Genomic DNA, 23,731 nt, shown 5'->3' with positions numbered 1-23,731 from the left:
GAGCTGGATTAGCACATCCAGCCGGTACCTCGTGCAGCACCTTTGCAGCAGAGCCTCGCTGGTGTTCTTGGCAGTCCCGTAGGGTCCCTTTCAAGGTACTGTCCATGTCGCATCTCCACCACTGAAGGTCTGCCAAGTGATCACCATTCAGTGACCCAAGTGTCTAGCACTCAGGGGATTCTTTCCTATTTCTCACCTGCCGCTGAGGAAGGTGAGGGGAACTCCTCCCACTTCCTGTCTTCATCTGGGAAACAGTTCAGTTCAAAAGCCAATGTTTTCCCATTTACACAGGAAAACAAAAAACAAAACAAAAACAAAACTGAAGCTTGGAGAGATTAAGGCTCAAGCCCAAGGTGGTTTTTTGTTTGTTCGTTGATTTTTATTTGTTTGTTTGCTGAGTCCCTATAATCCCAGAACCCAGGAAGCAGAGATAGGGCAATCACTTTCTGAGGCCAGCCTAGCTGACTTGAGTTCCAGGTCAGCCGAGTCTCAAACAAAATGAAACAAAACATAACCAAACTTCTCCTCATAGAAAGAGAAACCCTAAAACAAAAACCAGAGCGGGAACCCTGACCCTGACCTGATTCTAACTCTTCAGGGACTAAGTAACATTACAAAGGGTCCATCTAGGCCTATCAACTGCCACCCTGGGTCTGGCCAGTAAGTGACAGGAAGTCTTAGCTGACAGGGGACAGAGGCAGCCAGTGGGCAGCTCTGGAAGACATCTTTCCAGCTTCTTGGAGCTGAGCCCCTGGCCGCAAGTTACAAAACTGCACATCATTATCAACGAGGCTCCCAGGGCTTAAGCAACCTGGGCTGGCCTCTCGGTAATGTCTACTGACACACTTTCTGATGTGTGGCAGAGGCCAGGATGAACTGGGTCGGCCAAACACCAATGTCTGTGCCCTTTTTTATGCACCTTACTATGGAGCAAGTGACAGCTGCAGTTTTATGTGCTGAGTCCTTGATAGGCAGTGTGTACACTATCAAAGTGGGTCCCTGTGCAGGGCCCTGTGCAGGGCCCTGTACAGGTCCCCAGGCCACGCTGGCTTTTGGTGACAATTCCAGAGTAAAGACCTGAGCAAGTAGGTCCTGGAGTGACCCTGCCTGCTGGTGGTACATGGGGCTCACCTGAGGGTTGGGTTTAAAATGCCGATTCCTGGTTCCCTCCTGTGACTCAGTTTCCAGGAACAGGGTCCAGGAAGCTGTTTCTCTGTTGAGAAGCCCAGAAGCTCAGAGCCTATCCACAGCATATTTGCAAGCCATGTTGCAGGTGACACATATGCCATTTGCTCTCTGATCTGCTTGGAACTGTAAGTTGGCATTTGGATCCCAACAAAGGCACCTCCCCAAGTAGAAGCAGGAAGCCTTCACGTGTCTGGCTAGGGTGTGCTGTGTGCTAAGACTTGTGCCAACAACTGTGTTTATCTCCTGTGTTAAACTGTGTTTAACTCCTGTTTTCAGGAGCTTACGGGTTTTAGGGTCTTGATGTGGCTGCATACTTCTCCCTGCTCCCTCCCTGGTCCTGTTCCGGACACCACCACTGATGTGGGTGTGCACTGCCTGAGAACTGCTTCCTGCGGGGCCCTTCTGGCAAATACTATCACTGCCCATAAGCTCCCTGGTCTACACTCTCCCAGTGTCTAGCTGGCAGATGTCAGGGGCAAGGCAGCTTTAACTTAGCTTCTTTCTTTTCTGACCAGGGGCAAAAGGTCCCTAGGTTCAAATCTAGCCTCCAACAGTAGGAATGGCTTGATCTCTTCTTGCTGCCTTCTCTGGCTGCTTTCAGGTGCCACCTTCAAGCCTCACAGCCTGTGTGAGCTGAATCCGTAAAGGCCTTTAGGGGGGGCCACCTCCTTGTTGCCTTGTGGCTGAACCCACAAATATCATCATTTACCTCAACTTTTCCTGCTCTATAAGTGTTGAAGGGAGAACAGGGAGCTGTCTTCGCACCTGCAGGTCTGGCATCTTCAGGCCACAAAGGAAATGTCTAAATCACCTTCGTAGGCTCAGGTGAGTACTGGTTGACTTCAACCTCATCTTGGCTACTGGCCACTGAGGGCCAGTATGAATAGGTCAGCTTGACAGCCATGGATGCTGACCCACACTCAACATGGTAATCATGGCAGAAGTGAGCCCACTCACTCCGTACAACCCCCATACCACAAAACTGGTGGAGATCAAGTATATTCCAGATATGAGAATCCATTGAGATGGGCAACACAGAAGTTCAGTGTTACTAATCACTGTCTCCGCCCCACCCTAACTTCTGGCAGTCAGGAAGACTTACAGATGGCGGCAGGTGCACACAGACTTAAAGCAGAAAAGGACCAGGGCAGGGAGGGACACGGCCGTGGCGTTCACAGGACTTGGGCTAGCACTGCTGCCTGTCACACTATGTGGCCTGGAGGTGATCACCTCACAGAAGGCTGTACCTGTCTAGAGGAATACAGGCTGTCTGAACCAAGTACTCAGCAAGTGAGGGTGCAACCTCAGTGACCCTCCATTCTCTGGCCTATTTCCCCAGACCTGGCTGCTGCTCTCCAGGGTCAGCTGTTAAGTTTGTGTGTCACAGGATTGAAAGCACAAGCACGATTGCATTTTATCACAAGATTAGCTGGCTGTCCTTGATCCTAGGTTGTGCGGGCTACTGCTCTCTTCCAGAAAGATCCCAATGGGAAATCACTTTACAGCCTTCCCTGTTAAAGCCGATTTCCCTGGGTGCACAGTATTTGTCTTGCTTTGTTAAACCGACAGGAATGTACTAGCTTTCAAGAACGGAAACTGCAACATCTTCCTGATGAGGCTTTATTCTGCTCTCACAGACCTCTCTTTGATTAGAACTGTGTCATGAAGCCTCTTGACTGTAGGAATCTTGAGAACAGCCTTAGAGCCACAACCACTTGTGTGACTCCTCACTCAGGGCTTCCTAGCCCCGAATCTCCACCTCTGCATGCCTTTCCCTGCACCTCAGGCTTACAGAAGGGACAGTAGATGCTGCAGAGTGCATCTGTTTTGTCTACCCAGCTTTGTGGCTGCATCAGGAGTGCAGGAGAGGCACATGCAGCACTCAGCACATTAACATATGATCCTGGCCACAGGAAAAAGGACAAAGTGAAGGTAAGGTATGTGTATTAATTCCTCTGGGCATGGTATGTCCTTGAGTGTTCAGCAGCTGTGACTAATTGCAAGGGCAACCACAGGAGACCCTTTACATTCAGCATGGAGGAGGGGCTCATGGGGGCCCCCGCTAAGGATGTACAGGTAGTCGGGTTGCTAGGTGAGGAGCTGACAAGGTCCTCCCCTCCCCAATATGAGCTTAATGTTACACTTCTTGGTGGTATAGTTGCCCATAATCCTGTAAGCAACCCTTCATGGAAACCCCTCAGGATCCTGTAAGTAAGTTGTCCCGATTAAACACACTGATTCACCAAGACAGACTGGTTAGGAGCTGTGTGGTGTGCCCTTGGTGTCATATCTGGAATGCAGAAATGTATCTCTCCCCATGAAATGGTCATACAACGTGAGAGTGCGTGGGAACTCAGGTGTGCCTGGAAGGCCACATACTGTTCTGCATGCAGAGTGAGATGTGGCACAGTGACTTGTGTGTCCCGTCTCTACCCACAAACCGCACCTTTTGTCTTTTGTTGTTATTTTTCCCAGTCAGAAAGTAGTGGACAACTCACAAAATGGCCTGATTTCAGATGCTTGGGATCAACTGAGAATATGTTTATTTAAAAGCAATTTTAAATATTAAAAAAGTAGAAATTAAGACATACAGTACTGAGAAAGTGTCACATTAAATACCTGTGAAATAAAAAGCGTACTGATGCTTAATGGTAGCTCCCGGGTAAGAATGTGGGATTTAACTAGTGGCAGGCACAACAGGGCTCCTATATACCATGTCCAATTAGTAGGCAATAGAAAAATAAATAACAATTGCTGTCCAACAGGAAAGTAAGACACACTGTTGTTTGCAGACATAATTTTTCCCTTCAAGGAGAAAGAAGGAATGAATTAGCTATTTCTTTCTCAAGGTTCCACACCTTCAAAATATTACATGATGTACAAAATTATAGTTGGTGGCTCACCCGTTTCTAGAACAAGGTCAGATTTGAACTTAACAAGATTGCCAAAGGAATGCCTACCTAGTTTTCCTATGTCCCACAGTATGATGGAGTAGAGAAAACTCAAGTTCCACATGGGAAACAAACAAAAACCAGAAACAAAAGGTATGAACAGACACTTATGTGAGTTCCTGCAACAGAAGAGGATAATAACTTCATTTTAGAGATGAAGTGTGTTTGTTTAAAAACCAGCTTATGTTCAAATTAGCAGAAAGAAGCTCAGACCTCCAAAATGCAATTTCAGTGCGTCTTAAGAATGTGTGAACAAACTGGTACACTGGGCAACCACATTGCTGAAACCATTATGGCCTCTAAAACAAGGCTGCCGGGTGCTGCCGGCTGCACACCAGCAAGCTTACTGGCACCTTTTGCTCCTGGTTCGGTGTGGGGATATGCAGGTGGCCAGCCAGTATGGAAGCAATTGCTTAAGATCAGTTCCCAGTACTGCTTTGCAGGTTAGTCATGCAAGGTTTATTTCTTGGGTGGATATTCGGAGTTCTCACTGTAACCACTTAAGCAGAACGAAATTAGTATTTACTGAGCACTGTGGCTATGAGAGGGATCTTCTCACAGGCCTTGTGGGAACTGTGCTTCTGTGAAATCAATGTTTCTCATTCATTGCCAAGATTATCTGCTTTAAAATATTTGTCTTCTGTGCTGTGGTCAAAACAGCAAACTTAAGCAAACACCAGAATGACAACACACCTCAGAATCAGAACAGTCCTGGACCCAGGAGTACAAACAACTATTGCATTCTTTCACCAAACTCATGCTGAAAGCTGAAGATGGAAATGCAAAGTGCTGAATGAGCTGAGGGAAAACAAAACAAAACAAAAACAAAGAAAAACACAAGCAACAACAATCCAGATAGAAAGACAGACAGAGAGACGGACAGAGATGGCTTGCAGAGAGCTTTATCACAGTGCAATTCATAGCAGCGTCCCACAACTCCGTTATAAACTGACTTGAAGGGCACATATCTACTGCGCAAGTTTAAGATAAGAAAATTAATCTGTAACTGGAGTTTAAGGAAGAGAATAGAGGGAGAAGAAAAGGGAAAGCTTGGTGTCAGCACCTGGATTCTGCACTAGACAACGGAAAGACTGATTTTACAGTTTTTCAACTTGACTAGTAAAGGTTTAATCAAGAAAATGAAGAAAATCACTTCAAACTGACCCTCTGGACACTTCAACACCACTGACGGGTGCTGCGTCAATGCTATGTGCAAACACTCTGGAGAAGGCCAAATGAGTGACCAGAAACAAGCATTGTTGCAATCTTGTAACTTCTGCTTTAATGGCAATCAAGTTTAAAAATGTACAGTTCACTTCTTCATACTGTTTGTTCCTTTATAAAAGGCAGAATTCGGGTAAGCTTCTAGATGCATGCATAAAGTAGAGGCGGATATTTTCTGGCAGTCCTTGGTTCCTGGAAGTTGGACTTCATCAGACGTGGTTTTAAGCTTTTGTCAAAATAGTCATGAAGGATATGTTACTTCTGCATAATGAGGTAATATCTCAGGGGTGGGCACTCGCCATAAGGTATACAAATCCACTCATCTAAACTTGCAGGAGGCTGTGTACACTGTAAAATGCTGCAGAGGATTTTGTGTCAGTGAGTATTTGCTGAAGGAATAACACATTTAACTGAACACTTTTTTTTTGTAATAAATACCAAAGTAGGTTTTTGTCGCTGTAAACTGTGTACACAGGTAACTACAGGCTGGTCGGCCAGAGGGCTAACTGAAAGTTCCACCTGAGTGCAGAACCCACCTCTGCTAATGCTGCATGTTCAGTAACACCACTGAGAATACTGGGTTGTTAGAAGTCAGTTCTGCACCCTTTAACAGCGCTGGAGACTCTTCACCTGGAAAACCAGCAGTTCCTAAACTCCTGGTTTTTGTTTGCTCATAAAACAGCACAGAGTGAGATGTCAGTGCTAGATGCCAAGGATGGCTTTGGCAAACCAGTAAGGCGCACCAGGTCCCGAGGCTACCCTAATACTGGTGAAGGCAGAAGACCACAGGATATTTACAAGACATACTACATTCCCCTCCTGAGCGGCCCTTCCATGAGTTCTTGGTCTGTAACAGCGGCTATATACATGTTGTGCACAGGATTACACGGAGGCAGCGGTCTGGCATGAAGGGTGTGGACGGACAGAAGGTTCTGCTTTTTGCTAGTCAGACAGGATGTGGACAAAGGACACTGGAAAGACACCCTTCCTTTCAGGCTGTCCTTCGATATGCCCAATCTGTAGGGAGAAAGGAGTAATTAGACAGGAGATGGCAGACAGCTGCCCTGTGATGGGGATACTGGGTAAGAGCTTGGCCCTGAGTCTGCTGTAGGCCTGGGCCAAGTTCACCCACCCCATCCTTTGGGGAATCACACAGTGCCTGATAAGAATAAAAGGCACGGAAAGAAAGGGTACCAAAAGAGCAAGTCCAAGGCTTTCCAGAGGTGTCAGCCCTTCCCATGGCACTGCCCAACGATGGAATTACTGAGGAAGGTTCTGCGTCCATGCTTGATGCTCTGATGAGCAGTCACCCCATGAGTAATCCCAGACAAACCTTGATAAGCCTCTTGTTTATAAAACTTGCTTAAAAAAAACAAAAAAAAAAAACAAAAACCAAGGCCCTCCTCAGGGCTGTGTGATTAGGATTAAGAAAGAACAACTGTGTACACAGAAGAGTGCTGTGCCTTCTGGCCACTAGAAATGTTGTCAGTGCTCTGACACTGAGAGTGGCCTATGGCAGTTTAACCATCTGCAGCATAACCCTCCAAGCCACGGTTACTTGTAAGATACCCTTAATCACCTCCATGAGATCAACATTAATTGCACTGAAAAACATTCTGTTGTGGGTTCTCCATAGAAAGAATACCAAGAGCATGGGTACTGGCTGTAAACGCTCGCTGAATACATAGAAGGGTGCACAGAGGCAGCCCAGCCAGGACGGCTTTCCTCTTTCTTCCCTCAAGTGCCTGTAGTGGAGTGTGGTGTGGACTCAAGAGCTCTGCCAAGGCCTCCATATTCCCATATTCTCTGAGGAGTGTGGTTAGTGGTAGGACTTGGCCTACCTCTCTTAACAATCTTAGTTGATTCTGTGCTCAGGTTCCATGAGTTACACATCAGTCTTAGGACTTTAACCTTCCTACTGGGATGAGTGTGGCTCACAGAATTTCCCTGGGGCACGATACTGAAGAGTCATAAAAATGTTCCTTTTCTTCCAAGGGTCTCAGTTGGAGTCATTGGTTTCTTGGCAGTGAATACGATCGCTGCTGGACTCTATGTAATAATACAGACAACAGAGTGAGACCCGGATATCCTTGTGAAGTGGGGCTCTGTCCCCTCCTCCACATCTCCAGAGGAAAAAGGTTTACAGATGTGCTTAATTCAAGTCCACAGGGCTAGTAACTGTCCTGAACTGGCCTTCTAGTGCACACTGGGAGCAGGCGTGGCTTTGTCAAAGAGGAGCCCGGCCCCAGCTCATCCTGCCCCAAGAGCATCCCAGCAGGGTTGCTTGGCCTGAGCACTGCTGACATGCTTTGCTGTGGTGCTTCCCTGAGCGCTGCAGGGTGTCAGAGGCACACCAGGCTTTTGCTTGTTGGATGCCCATGGTCTATTCCCAGGTCCTCATCATTAAAACATCTGGTAGTGTCAACCACCCCAAACAATGTTGAGAACAACTGCTTTAGTCAAAGCAGAACCCACTGACCCTGCAGGCCGAGAGGAAGAAAGTGTAAGGTGCATGTGCCCATGTGCAAGCTAGTGAATGTGTGTTTCTGGGCCGACACTGGTTCTGCTGGCCCAACCAAGAACTGCAGGTCACTGCCTGGCAGACAGCCATGAGCCACTCTTGGTAGGAGGTAAACTTCATTCTGATGTTGAGAAATAAAAACAAGGAATGTGTTTGTGGACACTTTCATTTTACCTGGTAACGTGGAGTGAGGACGCCACAGTGTGCCCTTTAGAGAGATTTGAGGACTGGCTTCAGGGCTGAGCTTGCATGGGGCCATGGCCTTTTGCCTCCTGGCTCAGAGTATAAGAGGCGAGAGCAGCAGTTCATGTTTAGGGCCTGACCTGGAACGAGCTGTGGCCATGCACTGTGACCCAAGCGCTTGGGCTTGAGTTTTGTATGGGAACAACTAGAAAAACACACACAACAAACTGTTGTGACATGTGCTGTCATATGACATCATGAGGAGGGTGTAACATAAATGTGAGTTCTCTTGGCCCATTTTCAAGGTGGCATTTTCTTACTGTAGCATAAACTTAGTGACAGAAGGGCAGATGTGAATGGCCGTGGGGTGAGCCAGGTACCTGGCAGGATCCTCACACCCGCTGACAGAGTGGAGGCTGGAGGAATGAATGGGTGACAACAGAGAGACACTGGTACGTACCCACCACTCCTGGTCCTCTTCCCCTGTGACAATGATCACTTCCCCCTCGACGAATGTGAGCTCATCGTCGTTGTCTGCCTGGCAGTCATAAATGGTCTTCACGCGCCTCACTTTATTTTTCCCCTGGAATAAAGAAGCCAGGTCTCAGTGGAGAGCAGATAAAGAAGGGAGAAATAGAACAGCACTCTTCACAAGGTGGGTGAAGCCTCGACTTTCTCGTGTGTGTGTGTGTAGAAGACTATAATTCAGCTTCCTCAAAATTCGAGAAGAGACCTGTCCTCCCTCTGCTGTCTCCCACCCCTATCCCCAGCATCAGCTTGCAGAGAAGTGACAGTAGAAGCTATAAAAAAAAATATTTTTTTAAAGAAACATGACTAAAGCAAAATGTGCAGCTTCTGCATGTTGAATGTGCAGTACAGACATATTCTTAGTGCCTCATGTAAAACAGGCCAGGACATGCCAGGGAAACCTAGGGAAGGGCCTGGGTCTAAGCAGTTGTGATTCTGACCAGCACTTATTGTCTGAACTTCCAGCTCTCTGAAGACAGGAAGATGGAAACAGAGGCAACACCTTGTAAGGAATACTTTTAGCACCCATTTAATTAGATGATTAGCAATAAGGACAGCAAGTTATCTCTTTAAGTGCTCTGGGCCAAGTGTCTTTTCCTCTCTGTCCCTGGCTTCTCTCTGGCTCCTCTGATGATCCTAGTTCCTTCCTGGGCTCCTGGAGGAGAGGCGGGGGCATGAGTGCTGATTAGGTTGGAGACTGATAGAACCATGGCAGCAGATTTTCATCTCAGTGTTGAGAGACTGAGAAGGCCTGTAACGTGTTAATTTATAGTGGTGAGGTTTAAATGAGATACCAGCACCAACACAGGCAGTATGAACTGGAGTTCTGTGCACACCAAAAGACCAGAGAAGCTGTCAGTAAGTGCAGAGGAAGGCCGGAAGAATGGCGAACCAACGATAGCGGGCTCAAGTCGGTGGGAGGACCAGTAATTTTTACCTATAGTGTTGATGTGCAGCACAGATATAATAAAATGACTCAACAGAGCTGTCAGACACAGTCCAAAGAGTTTGGGTTCTCTCCCTTAATCTGGGGTGCCTGAGTCCTATGTTTCATCTTCTTGGAGTATCACACTTACATAAAGATCATAAGGTTGGTAAATTATAGAGTGGGACACACTGTATGAGATGATGGAATGAGCCCATCATCTACAAGAACCCATCTGGGCTTTCTCTCTGGTTCCAGTGGGACGATACAGTAAAGAACACCGACTCAGAAGCTAGCAGACTTCAGGGACAGATCCTGACCCTAAGGGAGTGTGAGTTCAACCCTCAGGGCTCCTGAGTCAGAGCACCATTGCTGAGTGTCGGCTGTGTGGCTGCTAACACACTGCTCTCTGGCCACTGTCCTGTTGCCCATGACCTTAGTATCATACAGGCCCTTCTTGTACCCGAGGAATCAGGTTCAGAGAATACAGGTACACTGCTGGCAAAGCAGTTGCATCAGGTACTGAAGCTAGGTCCCAAAGCATGTCATTTGGAGTCTAAATGTTTGTTCCCACCAGGCTCCACACTGCCACTAATGCTTCAATCGGTGGGAGGGAGAGTGAGTGTGGGCCACCGCCCTCTCAGTGTGGTGGAACAGTCCTATCACCACCTTTGGGAATTGCAGCGGAGTCTGAGGATGTTGCCTAGGTTAGGGTACAGAGCACACACACAGTTCTGGGTCCATTCCCAGCACCATGAAAGGAAAAGTGCATCCAGCCTTGCCAGACGAGCCCGACATTGGCTCCCACCCACCGTATTGATTTTTCTCGGCAGTGGTACTGGTGTCTCTGGCAGCGTGGGTGTGAGGTCATTGGAGTCCTCGGATGCCTGCTTCTGTATCACGTTTGGAGACAGATCCCCAGTGTGTGACTTCTGTGTGACTTCTGAGGGTGGCTGCACCTTGGATGAGCCTTCGCTAGCCTGGGACTTTGCCAGCAGGTCTCCCAGCTGTGGCTTGGGGGGCAGGTCCTTCATCTGTGGTTTGGGAGGTAAGTCTGAGAGCTGTGGCTTGGGGGGCAGGTCACCCAATTGGGGCTTGGGAGGCAGTTCTCCAGGCTTAGGTGGCAACTCTCCAAGTTGGGGCTTCGGGGCCAGTTCTGTGGGCTTCGGGGGCAGATCTCCAGGTGGTGGCTTTTGGGGTAATTCTGTCAACTGCGATGATTTCTGAAAAGTCTCAGGTGGGATGTTGGCTCTGTCGAGGGAGAGATGATGGCTGGTGTCCGTCTTCCTTAGTGCCACTGTACGAAACGATGACAAGAGAGGAGTCATGGCACAGACTAAATAAAGGTGGACAGTGTCATGGTCATGGAAAAAGGCCAAACACTATCAAGAGCACTGACCTGAGTGAGCACTGGGGATGAGCAAAGATAAAGTTGGAAGCTAAGAAAGCATCTATATTATAACTGACAGCCATGGGCTTCCACCAAGTCAGTGCAAGACGACCACATTAATACAGAATTAAAGAACACATGATTTACAGAAAGAAGATCTCCCTGTATTTCAGTCTAGCACCAAATTTAGTCTCTTAAATATTTTAATGTATTTTTCTCCTAGATCGATCGATCTACATTTATCTATCTACCTACCTACCTACCTACCTACCTACCTACCTACCTACCTACCTATCTATTTTTTGAGACAGGGTTTCTCTGTGTAGCCCTGGCTGTCCTGGCACTCTCTGTACACCAGGCTGGCCTTAAACTCAAGAGATTCACCTGCCTCTGCCTCCCCGAGTGCTAGGATTAAAGGCGTGTATCACTATGTCTGGCTATTTCTTAGATTTTTCTACAGGCACAATTTTTTAAATATATTATTTAGCAGAAGCATTTACCATGTTATTTAAGTTATTAGAAGTACAGGTACACAGAGAAACCCTGTCTCAAAAAACCAAAAAAAAAAAAAAGTACAAACTTACTTTTGAAGGGACATCTTATTCCATCATTTCCCTCACGTTACATGTCTCACCGAGTACGAGCAAGAGGTTTCTTCTGTTGGCCACCCACTACCATTGCACCCTGTTAAACTCTGGTGACACTTACATGGGCTGATGAACAACCTGTCGCAGCACATACACTGCTGTGTCATGCATTGGCCAGAACTGCTTTTCCCACTTAATATGCCTGGAAGTTTCTAGGTCAATTATTCCTGCTCTGTAACAGCTGCACCATACTCCACATCTGGAAAATGCCACTCTGTGTAGACTCATCCTTGTGACAAGACAGGAGCTTGAACTGCAGCACTTGTGACACCCTCAGGATACTCCGGCTCACCCACTTACGGTGTGTGGTACTTTGGATGAGAACGGCCCCCGTAAGCTCGGGTGCTTGAATGCTTGGTCCCCAGTTACTTGAACTGTTTGGGGACGATTAGGAGGTGTGGCCTTGTTGGAGGAGGTGTGTCACTGGGGGTGCGCTCTGAGGTTTCAGACACCCACACCAGGCTCACTGTCTCTCCCTCTGCCTATGGATCAGGATGTCGAGCTCTCAGCTACTATTCCAGCACCGCGGCTGTCTGTAGTCTTAATACTCTGGTTCTTTTCTTGGTTCGGGAGCTGACCTTCTAGTGTATGGTCATGAAGGTACACCAAGGAGCCATGCCAAGGATGCTGTCCTAACACTGTAATGGGTTTAAGAAAGCATCCTCAGAAGAGAGGAGCAAGAACAAAGAGGGGGTGCCTCAGTGCTGTCCACTGCACAGCTGACCTGAGATTGCTTCTGCTAATGGCCTGTCCATGGCCTGCTCTAAGGAAATAAAGCTCAGAGAACCCTGCTCACATGGCATGGATCAAAAAGTAAAGCTAAGGGCTGGAGAGATGGCTCAGTTGTTGAGACCACTGGCTGCTCTTCCAGAGGACCCAGGTTTGATTCCCAGCACCTACACAGCAGCTCACAACTGTTTATAAGTCCAGTTCCAGGGGCTCCACTGCCCTCTTCAGGCCTCCACAGGCACTAAGCAAGCATGTGGTGCACAGACATATAAAGGCAAAACACTCTTACACATTAAAAAAAAAAAAAAGCTAGACCAGTTCTTCTCTTTGAAGCATGAAATTGGGCAACCTGCAATCTGCAGTAGGCAGAAAGGGAGAAAATATGGAGGCTCCCTATGGCAGTAGGGCTGGAAAGGGCTTGCTCTGATCTTCACTTATGGGGGACACAAACCTTAAGGGCTGGTCCCCAAACTCTCAAATGCAGCACAACCAAAAGTGGTCTTGGACTGTAAACCACGGTGGCTTATGGCCCCAAAGATGAGACAAGGAGGGAAGCACACAAGAGGTGGTAGAGGAGCCATGTGGGCCTGTGCTCTGAGGATGTTACAGAGGCATAAGAAGTTGGGGCAAAGGGACTCAGCACTGACAATAACCAAGTATGACCAAACCATCAGTGCACCATGTGGTACTCAGGCTGAGGCTGAAGGAATGGACCTTGGTTCTGACAACAGCAGCTACAAACCTCTCCATGTAGACTGATGGAGTGTGACTCAGAAAATGCTTTGCCACAGCTTGCATCTGCATCTGGTGCCAGGTGACAGACACCAGGAAGAGAGGGGAACACAAGAAAGCAATACAGGAGCTGCAAACACCAGGATCCAGAGTGCAAGAGCTCTAGGCGCCAAAGCACTGATGGAGCATGATGCAGGCAATGTAGTTTATGTGACCCCAGAGTCTCCTCAAGCTCCACATGTGCAGTGTTCGCTTGGTTCTGAGGCAGTATGGGTAAGAGCAGGCCATGAGGGTGGAGCTCCCAGGACTGGATCCTTGTGGCCTTATAAGAATAGAGCACACAGACATACATATACTCTTTAGCCATGTTACGTCCCAAGCCAGCACAACAAGGCAGGCTATTGCATCAAATGCAGCTCCTAGACTTTACACTTCTGGAACTCTGAGCCTAAGTAAGCCACTTTTCTTCAAAAAGTTACTGGCCTCAGAAATTTTGTTAGAGCGATGAAACATACAAATAAACAAAAAACTTTAAGAGACTTAAGAGCTAGATTGACTGTATTTTATTTTGATCCTTATTCAAATAATTTGTTAAAAAAAAAACCCACTCATGAGACAACTGAGATGAGGAAACTTCATTTGTTAAGACATGACTGCACACACATGAAATGACATGCTGTCTGGGATCTGCTGTGGATTGACATGGAGGGTCTGAGAAAGGGCTCAGACAAAAGTCTAGGAGAGACAAAAAGAAACAAAATCTCTTTGGTGAGGAAGATGAAGAGCGCCTGGAAGGCTGCATTACAGTTTGGTTTTTATTTCTGCATTTTTAGCAAGTCTCTTGTGGAGAGATTTCAGACGGTGAAAATACCCACATAGAGAAACTGGGGGATCTGGAAACATGCCTGTGTTCTGATGGGAGATTCAGAGGAGAGAGGTGAGGAGGGCTAGGAGCTGGAGTGTAGTCCTGAGACCTGGGGGAAGGGAAACCTAGGACGACAGACTACCAACACACAGGCTGGTGGGGTACATGGTAGTGGCAGGGCAGGCTAATAGAACACCCCCCAGAAACTGTCTTTTTTCTTCAAGGACATTGTGAAGGGGTTAACTGGGAGGGTGGCACATGTGAGGAACACTGGGAAATAGGAGGTCATGGTCAATTATTGCCACTATGACTGTTCCTGTAGGCCCTGTCCCATGGTCACAGGGTCAGATGCTGAATACAGTGCGGTGGGGCATGGTGAATGCCAGGAAGAGCTTTTTCTGTTAGACTCACACTGGGGCAGGAAGACAGAGAAGGTGTGCAAAAGGTATAAACAGAGGCAGAGTTCAGTGGCCACTGGTGGGTCTCAGCGGGGACTAAGAGTCCTTTGGGTTTGAGTCTAAAGGAAACAACCAGGGAGCCAAGTAGAAGGACTGACTCAGTGGTAATGCATGACAGACAAACGACAGAATCTGGGCAAAAACACCAGGAGCCACCAAAGACTGGGGCAAAGTCTGAAAATCACTAAAACTGACCGAGATAGACAGATGGGATGAGCAGAGAAGCCAGCCTTCTGGTTCCACAGACAGCCAGTAGCCTCCTGGGATGCTGCTACCTAGGCAGGAGTCTAGCCCCATCCCAAAGGTGCCACCTCTATAGGAGCGCTATAGGATGGTACATCCTGATGACCCAACACTCACCTCTAGATTGCCTTCTCCTGAAGCAGGCCTTGGAGCACTGAGCATGGGCACTGACAACCAGGAGTTATTAGATAAATGCTCCTCTGAGCATTTATCCAGATCTAACACAGGCCTGCTGGCCGGAGGCGTTCACAAGGACCTAATGAAGCAGGCGCTTCAGATGGGGCTTCATGACTCTAAAGGCAAGTGGAGCCTTCTCTGTGCACCCATTTGTGTGGTAGTAAGGAGCTGAAATTTTTGTTTTGTAAATGAAAAGCATGGTCAGGATTTCAGAAGATTTGGTCAAAGAGCCAAGTGTCTGCTTGGCAAAGCAGCAGCATTGTAGACACTGGTTTCCTGTGCTTCCCAGGCACAGGTGTCCCTGCTCTGCATGACAGATGCCATCCCAGGAAAGGCTGCCTTTGCTACTGCCTTGTGATGGGGCCATCTGAAGCATGACTTCACCCTGTCCTTACACAACCTCACTACTACAGATGAGGGCTCCATGTGGGTAAAGTTAATGAGTCATTTGCCCACGGTCTCACAAGTGGGACAGTGGTGGGTCCTTGGTGCCTTTGGTCAGGTTTCTGACTGGGAGAATGGTACCCGAGAGTTAGCAGTGTATCTTCTGAGAAAGATTATTTCCTCAAGGAAACTACAGTATTTGCTATACTGACAGATTTAGGCTTAACTTTCTTCATTTAACAGATGTTTGTTGAGCACCTACTCCACGATGCTCTAGACTCCTGGAACAGATCAGTAAACAAAAGGGGTGGTACTCTGTCCCTAGGAGAGGTGATGACACTTCAATCATGTGAATATGAAGAGGAGGAATCTTACCTTTCTGAGGTAGTTTAGGGAGCACTCTTGGGCCAAGGGCGGTCTTAGCAGAACTGGTGCTGATTAACAAATAACAGTTGTTTAGCATCTAAAAGGGCCATGTTTCAACAGTGATTTATGATTCAGATTAATTAAACACATTTCAAAATAATCTTAAACATCTTTTTTTTTAGACAGAGTCTCACTATGTAGACCAGGCTGCCCTCAAACTCATAGAGATCTAGCTGCCTCTCTGCCTACTCAGTGATGGAATGAAAGTTGTGTGTCACCATGCCCAGACTTAAACTTCTGTACCAGAGCTAGAGAGGTGGCTCAGAGGGTGAAGGTGTGGCCACACAAGTGTAGCATCTTTAGTCAGACCTCCAGAACCCAAGCAGAGATGGAAGGAGAGAACCGCTTCTACAAAACTTATCTTCTGAATTCCATAAGCCCTGTTGTAGCACACTGCCCCTTCATCACACACACACACACACACACACACACACACACACACACACACACAGAGAGAGAGAGAGAGAGAGAGAGAGAGAGAGAGAGAACTAATCCTAATAAAGATAATTTAACGAAAGATCATGGTGTACTTTCTGTATGTTGGTTGGCTCAGATGAGAAATACTTGGAAAGGTAAGGAAAGCCAAGCCCCTCATTTCAAAGCTTTGTTTGGAGGTGATCATGTATGAAAGTTCTTGGCATTCTGCACACTGTGAACTTTATGTGGGACACAAAAGGACTTCATCTCATGTCATCCCATAGGCAGCCCTCATCAGTCTCCCTTTCAGAGAAGGCCTCTCTTTGGAGGACATGCAAATGAGTAGGGGAAGTAACACCTAAGTCCCTGGAACAAGTCTGCACCATGTTGTTTGAATAATCAAATGTGACATCTGCTAGCTGGAAGCCACTACTTCCTTTTCACAAGCGGCAGAAATGCTCCTCAGGGGACCCAAGGAACACCTTGCATTCAAGGAGCAAGAACAACCAAACCCCTGGGATACACCTGTGAGAACCCCTTTTGGCTCTTGGGCCTCTTTCACAGTCCTGAAGCATTCCAAGAGTTGGCTGAGCTTTCTTTTCTCTACCCACCTAACAAAACAAAAGCAGTCAAAGAAAGAGGATGTGATATGTGTTCCCTTTTCTGCCTGGTTCTTAGATTCCCTCCTCTCTCCATCTCTTGGGCAATCCAACGTCCTATTCTTGGGGGCAGAGAACAGGCATGTTCAGAGGAAGCTACCAGGACATGTGAAACAGAGAATAGAAGAGGGCTTAGTTTCCATTCTTGACTATATTTTCCTCACGTTCTGCCTTAGTATCTTCTTGGGGAGGCACAGCTGCCCAATACTGGTCAGTCACCCCTGAACTGATGACTGCTAAGGCCAAAGTCTAGAGGAGCAAAGAGTCCTTTTGAGGGAGCTCCTGTGTCAGCACTGTACAGAGTGGCCCACGACCATGGAAAACACAGGTATTTATATTACGATTTGTAACAGTAGCAAAATTACAGTTATGAAGTAGCACTGAAAATAATTTTATGGTTGGGGCCACCACAGCATGAGGAACTGAATTAAGGGGTCTCAGAGTTAGGAAGGTTGAGAACCAGTGTTTTAGGGTGCTTTGGACGGTGGAGGGTGGGAGTGTGGGTCTAGTTCACAGCGACTTGATCCTGTTTACAAACACTTTGTGAACACTTTTCTTGCTCTGCCCTCTCTGCAGATGGCCTGTCCAACTGCAGCTACAGGGAAAGAGCAGTAAAGAAGTCAGGATGAAGGTGAAGGAAGGAATGGAGAAGCTCTTTGACATGTCTGAGCATTTAAATACTCTGAAATAGGACAGTGGTAACTGGGCTGATCTTACTGGATTAACGAGACTAGAAGAGACAGTTCTAAAAGAAGTGGGGTTTGATTTGTTTACTTTTTAAATCTTTGATATATACTCAAATCTATTCTTCCCCATCTACAGCTGATTCTCTTGTGGAGCTGTGGAGGTGGCTCTCTGCATCCTGCCTGCACCTCCAGAAGAAGGAGGGGTCAGACAACTCTCCTCGGCAAAGTTCCCAAAGTTTCCACCTCAGTGCAAGGAGGTGAGCAAGGAGGTGAGAGGAACACTATTTTTAACTTAAAACAAACAAACAAACAAACAAACAAACTCTTCTCCCCTCAATACACACATACACACACAGATACACACACTAGTCTCATATTTATGTTAAAAAAACTTTAGACTTAAAAAATTGCCTAGTTCCCAGAAGCAGAAAGACACACATGGTATATACTCACTCATATAGACATGTAATATAGGATAAACCTACTAAAATCTGTACATCTAAAGAAACTAGTCAAGAGAGAGGACCCTGACTAAAATGCTCAATCCCCATCCCGAAAGGCAAAGAGGAAGGACATCAGAAGCAGAAGAAATCAGGAAACAAGCTAGAAACCTGCCATAGAGGGCCTCTGAAAGGCTCTGCCCTGCAGACTATCAAAGCAGATGCTGAGACTTAAGGCCAACTGTTGGGCAGTGTGCATGAAGTCTTATATAAGAAGTAGGAAATAGTAAGATCTGGAGAGGACAGGAACTCCACAAGGAGAGCAACAGAACCAAAAATTTGAATACAGGGGTCTTCCCAGAGACTCATATTCCAACCAAATACCATGCATGGAGATAACCTAGAACCCCTGCACAGATGTAGCTCATGGCAGTGTAGTGTCCAAATGGGTTACATAGTAATGGGAAGAGGGACTGCCTCTGACATAATCTGATTGGCCTGCTCTTTGATCACCTTCCCCTGAGGGGGGAGCAGCCTTACCAGGCCACAGATGACAATGCAGCCACTCCTGATGAGACCTGATAGACTAAGATCAGAGGAGGACCTCCCCTATCAGTGGACTTGGGGAGAGGCATACATGAAGAAGGGGGAGGGAGGGTGGGACTGGGATGGGAGGAGGGAGGGGCTTATGGGGGGATACAAAGTGAATAAAGTGTAATTAATAAAATAAAATAAAATAAATTGTTCAGTTAAATGGTCAAATATAGGCTAGGCAATGTGGTGTACACATTTAATCTCAGCATTAGGAAGGCAGAGAGGTAGGTGGATCTCTATGTGTTTGAGGCCATACTGGTCTGCATAGCAAGTTCCAGGACAGTCCGAGCTATATTCAAGACCCTGTTTCACTGGGGGGGGGGGAGAGAACAAAATGGGGGGAAAAGAGCTGGTTATGTTGGCTCATACCTATAATCCCATGTTTTCTGAGAAGCTGGGGTGGAGGAGTACCACAAATCTAATGTCAACACAGGCTATAGTGTGAGACTGTCTTAACAAAACAAAACAAAACAAAACAAAACAAAACAAAACAAAACAAGAAGACTCATTCTGACAGTGTCCAGACCAGTCTACAATCATGTGGCCACCAGTCGGGGGATAGCTCCTAGTGTCAATGCAGGGAGATGGCTGTGCATGCAGATCTGTTCCAGGCACGGGCACCCCACTGGGGCCCAGGAGAAATGTGCAATGTAGACTGAGCAAGAATGCTCGGTTTCCCTTCCTAACTAGTGCTGCCAGATGACCACACTGAGTAGTGTTGGGAAGGCAGGTAAACCCAAGTCTGTAAGTTTGTCCATAGCAACCAGGAACACAGCAGAAGAGAAAGGCAAGGGCAACAGCTCACCTTGCTTGCTGAGACATCCCCTCAAACTTGTTGGCCGTCTTACTTGAAGATGATGGGCCCACATCATTACCTACAAGAAAAGTCAGAAGTTACATCTTAAGACATGGACATGAGGGAGACTTTGGCCAATGGACTGGCATCCCACAGGTTCCAGAAAGCACCAGAAGACCTCAGTCAGACTAGCATGTACTACTTATGTTAAGACAAAAATCAAGCAGTGTCTGGACTGACATTTTTACTGCTAGCCGAGGACTATGCAGCCTGCCTCTGGGCAGGTTTCTAAGATCAGAGGAACCTGTTGCTGCCTCGTGGCTGACGATGTGGTCCTTAGTCTGGGAAAAAAAAAAAGTATCAGTAAAAGCATGAAGTTCATCTAGTGCACTAGTTCTCAACCTCCCTAATGCTGTGACCCTTTAATGCCATTCTTCATGCTGTGCTCACCCCCAAGCATAAGATTATTTTTGTTGCTACTTCCTAACTATAATATTGCTATTGTTATCAATCATGTAAATTTTTTCCTTTGAGCTAGAGGCTTGCTAAAGTATTCACGACCCATAGGTTGAAAACTCCTGATCTAGAGGCTAGTTACTGGACAGGAACGACACACTGAACTCACAATGAGGGCCCATGTGTGGGTGAGTTACTGACAACCAGCTACTGCTCCATGGCCACTTTCAGTCGATACCCATTTAGTATAAACACTGTTTAGCTCCTACTATGTGCAAGGCAGGATTGCAGAGCCAGAAGAACAAGGGCTATGAATATGCCGATGCTATACCAGAGTTTAGGACCTGGCTCAGGGGGTTTACATACAGGAATGACTTAGTACTGCAGGATGAGCTAGAGCCAGGCTCAGTGCAATGAAAATGAAGAAAGTTCTGTAAATGTCCATCTGGTGAGTGAGGACATGATACTTTGAAGAGGTAGGAGAATTTCTAGTGGGGCAGTATCCACACAGAAGGGCCCTTGGGGATAAATGTGTGCATTGTGCAGGTGGGCAGAGTGCTTTCTGTGGTGGCTAAACTGTGGGAGAAGTGCAAGGCAGAGCTGGGCCTCAGGGTTCCTACAGGAATTCGGGGATGAGGAAGTAACTTAACTATTTCCCAGCCCACTGTGGGCCCCATGGTCCAGAATAACACCTGTCAAATGTGTTCTCTTCTGTCAGCTGCCATTCTGAACAACATGAGAGACTGACATTTTAGCCCTCTTCTAGAGATAAGAAAGAGACTAAGCTGATGAATCACTGCAGGTTCCATAGTTATGCCGAAGCCAAGAATCCTGTCCTCAGAGCCGTGTGCTCTACAGAGGCCCTCAGGATACCCTGGGAGCACCTACCATTCATGGAGTACTACTACAAGCATGGTTATCTGCTAAGTGTATGTAGATAATCATGTTCATGAGACATAGCATGATCACCTCTTCCAATCTACATATGAATAAAAACAAAGGCCCAAGGGGAAGGCCCAAGAATAAGTTGTTGTTCCCACTAATGCCCTTTCTGTGAAAAAACATTTTCAACAAGTGACTATTTAATACAGTTACGGAGATGGAAATTGGATGATAGCACGAGATGGTCCCAGGCTCCACTGCGGTCATTCTCTGCTACTGCATAGGTAAGTACTACAGCATTCCAGCTAGGCATGGGTGTCCATAGTTCTCATTTAATGTCCCTCTTTGGCCACGCAAAATGACTTGCTGTCCTCTAAAGAAAATGTTTGTGGCTTCTGCAACTTTGCCCCTCTTGTTTCACCTGCACTGCCTGTCCCTCCCACACTTGGTCAATTCTTGCACATCTAACAAACATCTTCCCACCTGACTTGATGCCCTTATCCTCTTCTGGGAGGAAATTAAGGGTACAGATTTGGGAGCCAGGCAAGCCCAGTTCTGAATTTCGGCTGGACCACTGGTCTGGATTTGAGCTTGGAGGATGTTGCTTATTCTGCTAATCCTCTATCTCCTTACCCACATTATAGGATTAACAGTTGTGCCCACTACAAAAGAAACCACTGGAAGATAAGCTATGGGTTGTGAGCACAGTCCTGGTCTGCAGGAAGCATGACACAAATGGAAATTATTCTTATGATAAAACATGATGGGGACTATGCTGGTATAGTCTATGAGCTGGTACTCTGACGACAGTAACTCTTCCCGTGCCTTTATAATCCTACCTCCCACACAGGGTCTAGAACAGAGTAGTTGATGCAGCGGGCTAACTAACTTCTCAGAACTGGATGGGAAGCCAGGTGTGGTGGACTAACAAGAATCCTGTCATTCTTACAGTTAGGCTGGCTACTGTGTAGGTAAGAGAAATCAGGCTTAGAAGAATTCTGAAGGATGGAGAAGGTCTAAAAGTACATAAGCAAGTTAACCCTTTCCTCCCCCTCAACACAGGTTGAACTTGCAGCTCAGTTCCATTCTGGGTATGTCAGATAGGGGCAGTAAGAAGAGGCTGTGGTCAGTTGCTGGGTAGGCAACTGGAGAAACTGAGGTCAATTCTCTGCTTTACTCACCATTCAGCTTAGAAGCTATGGGCTAAGATTTTGTGAAAAGATCAGAGTATTAGCTACTCATGAGCAGCACGAAGGCTGCAGGAATCTCTTGGAACAGTGAACTAGGGTGGGGTTGTGAATTCAATGAGTGAATTCAATGAGGGGAAATGAGTTCAAATGCCACTTCTGAAGTTATCAATTGGAAATCTTATGCAAGTAGTTTAACGTCTCTGTGTTCGAATTTCCTTGTCAGTGAATTGGGGTGATGTCATCTTATCTTACAGGATGATTGTGAGGGCTTAGCACAAAAAGGACTGAAAAAATTATCTGTTTTATATTTTAAAAGATTTCCAGGCGAGGAACAACTTGGGAGTCTTAACTCTCTTTTTTTTTTTCCCATGTAGTATATTAAAACAAAACAAAACAAAACAAACCACATGGACTTTAGGTTTCACTGGTCAGAGGTGATTCCTGGAGGCAACGAAGGCAGGTTCTGTTCTTCCTTCCTTACCACTTATATGTATGCATTAAAACACATGTTAGTTTGTTTTAAAGTAGGCAATTTAAAAAGAGATAAGTTCCTTGGGGAGGGGCATGCGTGAGAGGGGGGAGGGAGGGTGAGACTGGGAGGGGAGGAGGGAGGGGCTTATGGGGGGATGCAGGGTGGATAAAGTATAATTAATAAAAATAAAAAAATTAAAATAAAAAAAAAGAAAGTTCAATGAAATGTGACTTCCAAGGTCATGGGGTCCCCACAGATCCTGGACTTGCCTACTAGCCCCTTTGCTTTCTCATTACGAGCTTGCCTGAGAAGTCTCCTGAGACAGATGGCTGAATTCACCACCAAGCAGGACGTTAGCCATGTGATTTCCCAGGCTATTCTGGGCACTGTAGACATTACAGTTCTGGCAGGAAAAAAGCCTGGAAGGTTTCTTCTTGCTTGGACAAGGCTGGAGCCACAGAGCAGTGTGCTGCTGCAGGGGACAAAGAGGCACACCCAGTGAGTGTGTGTGCATGGGTGTTGGCCTGTGTTACCTCCATCAAGGAGAATGCCTTCTCCAGGATTCTGATTCCAAGCAAAGAGACAAACACGGTGAGGAGGCACAGCCTAATACCAACTCTCCTGCCCTTCGCCAGCCATCCCTTGCAGCAGAAGGCAGTGTATGGACATGGTGCAGGCTCTTAGCCGCAAATGGCTTTGAACATTCCAGCTATGAGAACCAGGGAAAGTTCTTAACTTTCTACTCTAGAATCCTCAAAGCCCAGGAAACAGTGTGTTCTGTCCCAGACTATGGGCAAGGATCAGGTACTTTCGTGAATAAGAAGTCCTAAGTAAGACAGTGTCTGGCAGGAAAGTAAGGAACTCTTCTGTGAAGCAGCTGCGCGACACTCTTTGTACTCCTTCTTGCAGGTGTGCCAATGGCTAGCTGATTATGTGACTCGCTGTGTTCTTTTGCATTGCTCCTTCCTGTAAGACTCTATGGTCCATTTCTAGCCACAGGTTATGACCTGATGCTCTGGATTCTGGGAGGAGCTTATTCTTTTCCATTCATCTTACATTGCCAAACTCCTCCTTAATCTGTCTCCTCCTTAAACTGCCTTCTCCCTCCTTGAAGGCCACTGTGGAGGTCTGGTCAGATTTACAAGCTTCACGAACTCATCACCAACACCAGTAAAGGTAGGTCCTATCAGTCACAGCCATCTACAAATGAGCTGAATGCCAAAGGTTCCAAGTCCAGGAGCATGACAGGAACACCCAGCAGTCCCAGCATTGGGAGGACGTGACTGGAACTTTCTGGGTTCAGGCCAGCTTATGTTATACAGTCGGACCCTATTTTCAAAACAAACAAACCCCAGAAAGAATCAAACAAACAAAACCCAAGACCTCCTGAAAACTGCAACGACAACAACAAAACCCAAACCAAACCAAAGAAAAGGGAAATGGCTGCCAAACTATAGTCAAGTCACATGCCTGGTAAGACTGCTGGCTACTGCTAGCTACATGGCTGAGTAGCATATTCTCTGAGGGCTAAAAGGTACAAGAGCCAAGACAGAGGATTCAGACTTGGT

At 46.8% G+C, this 23,731-nt stretch overlaps 1 protein-coding gene across 5 annotated transcripts in view; it reads right to left on the bottom strand.

Annotated features, from left to right (window-relative positions):
• Nucleotides 1-3,714: 3,714 nt before the first annotated feature.
• Nucleotides 3,715-23,731, bottom strand: part of Asap1 (ArfGAP with SH3 domain, ankyrin repeat and PH domain 1) — a 315,053-nt gene continuing 295,036 nt past the window's right edge. For all 5 annotated transcript variants that reach the window (XM_055626359.1, XM_055626361.1, XM_055626360.1 and 2 more), the window contains 5 exons: nt 19,173-19,242; nt 15,521-15,579; nt 10,333-10,817; nt 8,528-8,650; nt 3,715-6,380 (listed from right to left, as the gene is read on the bottom strand). In XM_055626359.1, coding sequence (XP_055482334.1) covers nt 6,306-6,380; nt 8,528-8,650; nt 10,333-10,817; nt 15,521-15,579; nt 19,173-19,242 — 812 coding nt within the window. In that variant the 3' untranslated portion in view covers nt 3,715-6,305. The remainder of the gene's footprint in view (nt 6,381-8,527; nt 8,651-10,332; nt 10,818-15,520; nt 15,580-19,172; nt 19,243-23,731) is intronic.

This window comes from Psammomys obesus, unplaced genomic scaffold (assembly GCF_907164565.1).
Source record: "Psammomys obesus unplaced genomic scaffold, mPsaObe1.curated_primary_1811, whole genome shotgun sequence".
NCBI classification, from domain to species: Eukaryota; Metazoa; Chordata; class Mammalia; order Rodentia; family Muridae; genus Psammomys; species Psammomys obesus.
Note: the sequence above shows the minus strand (reverse complement) of the source record. Positions and strands in the feature narration are given on the sequence as shown.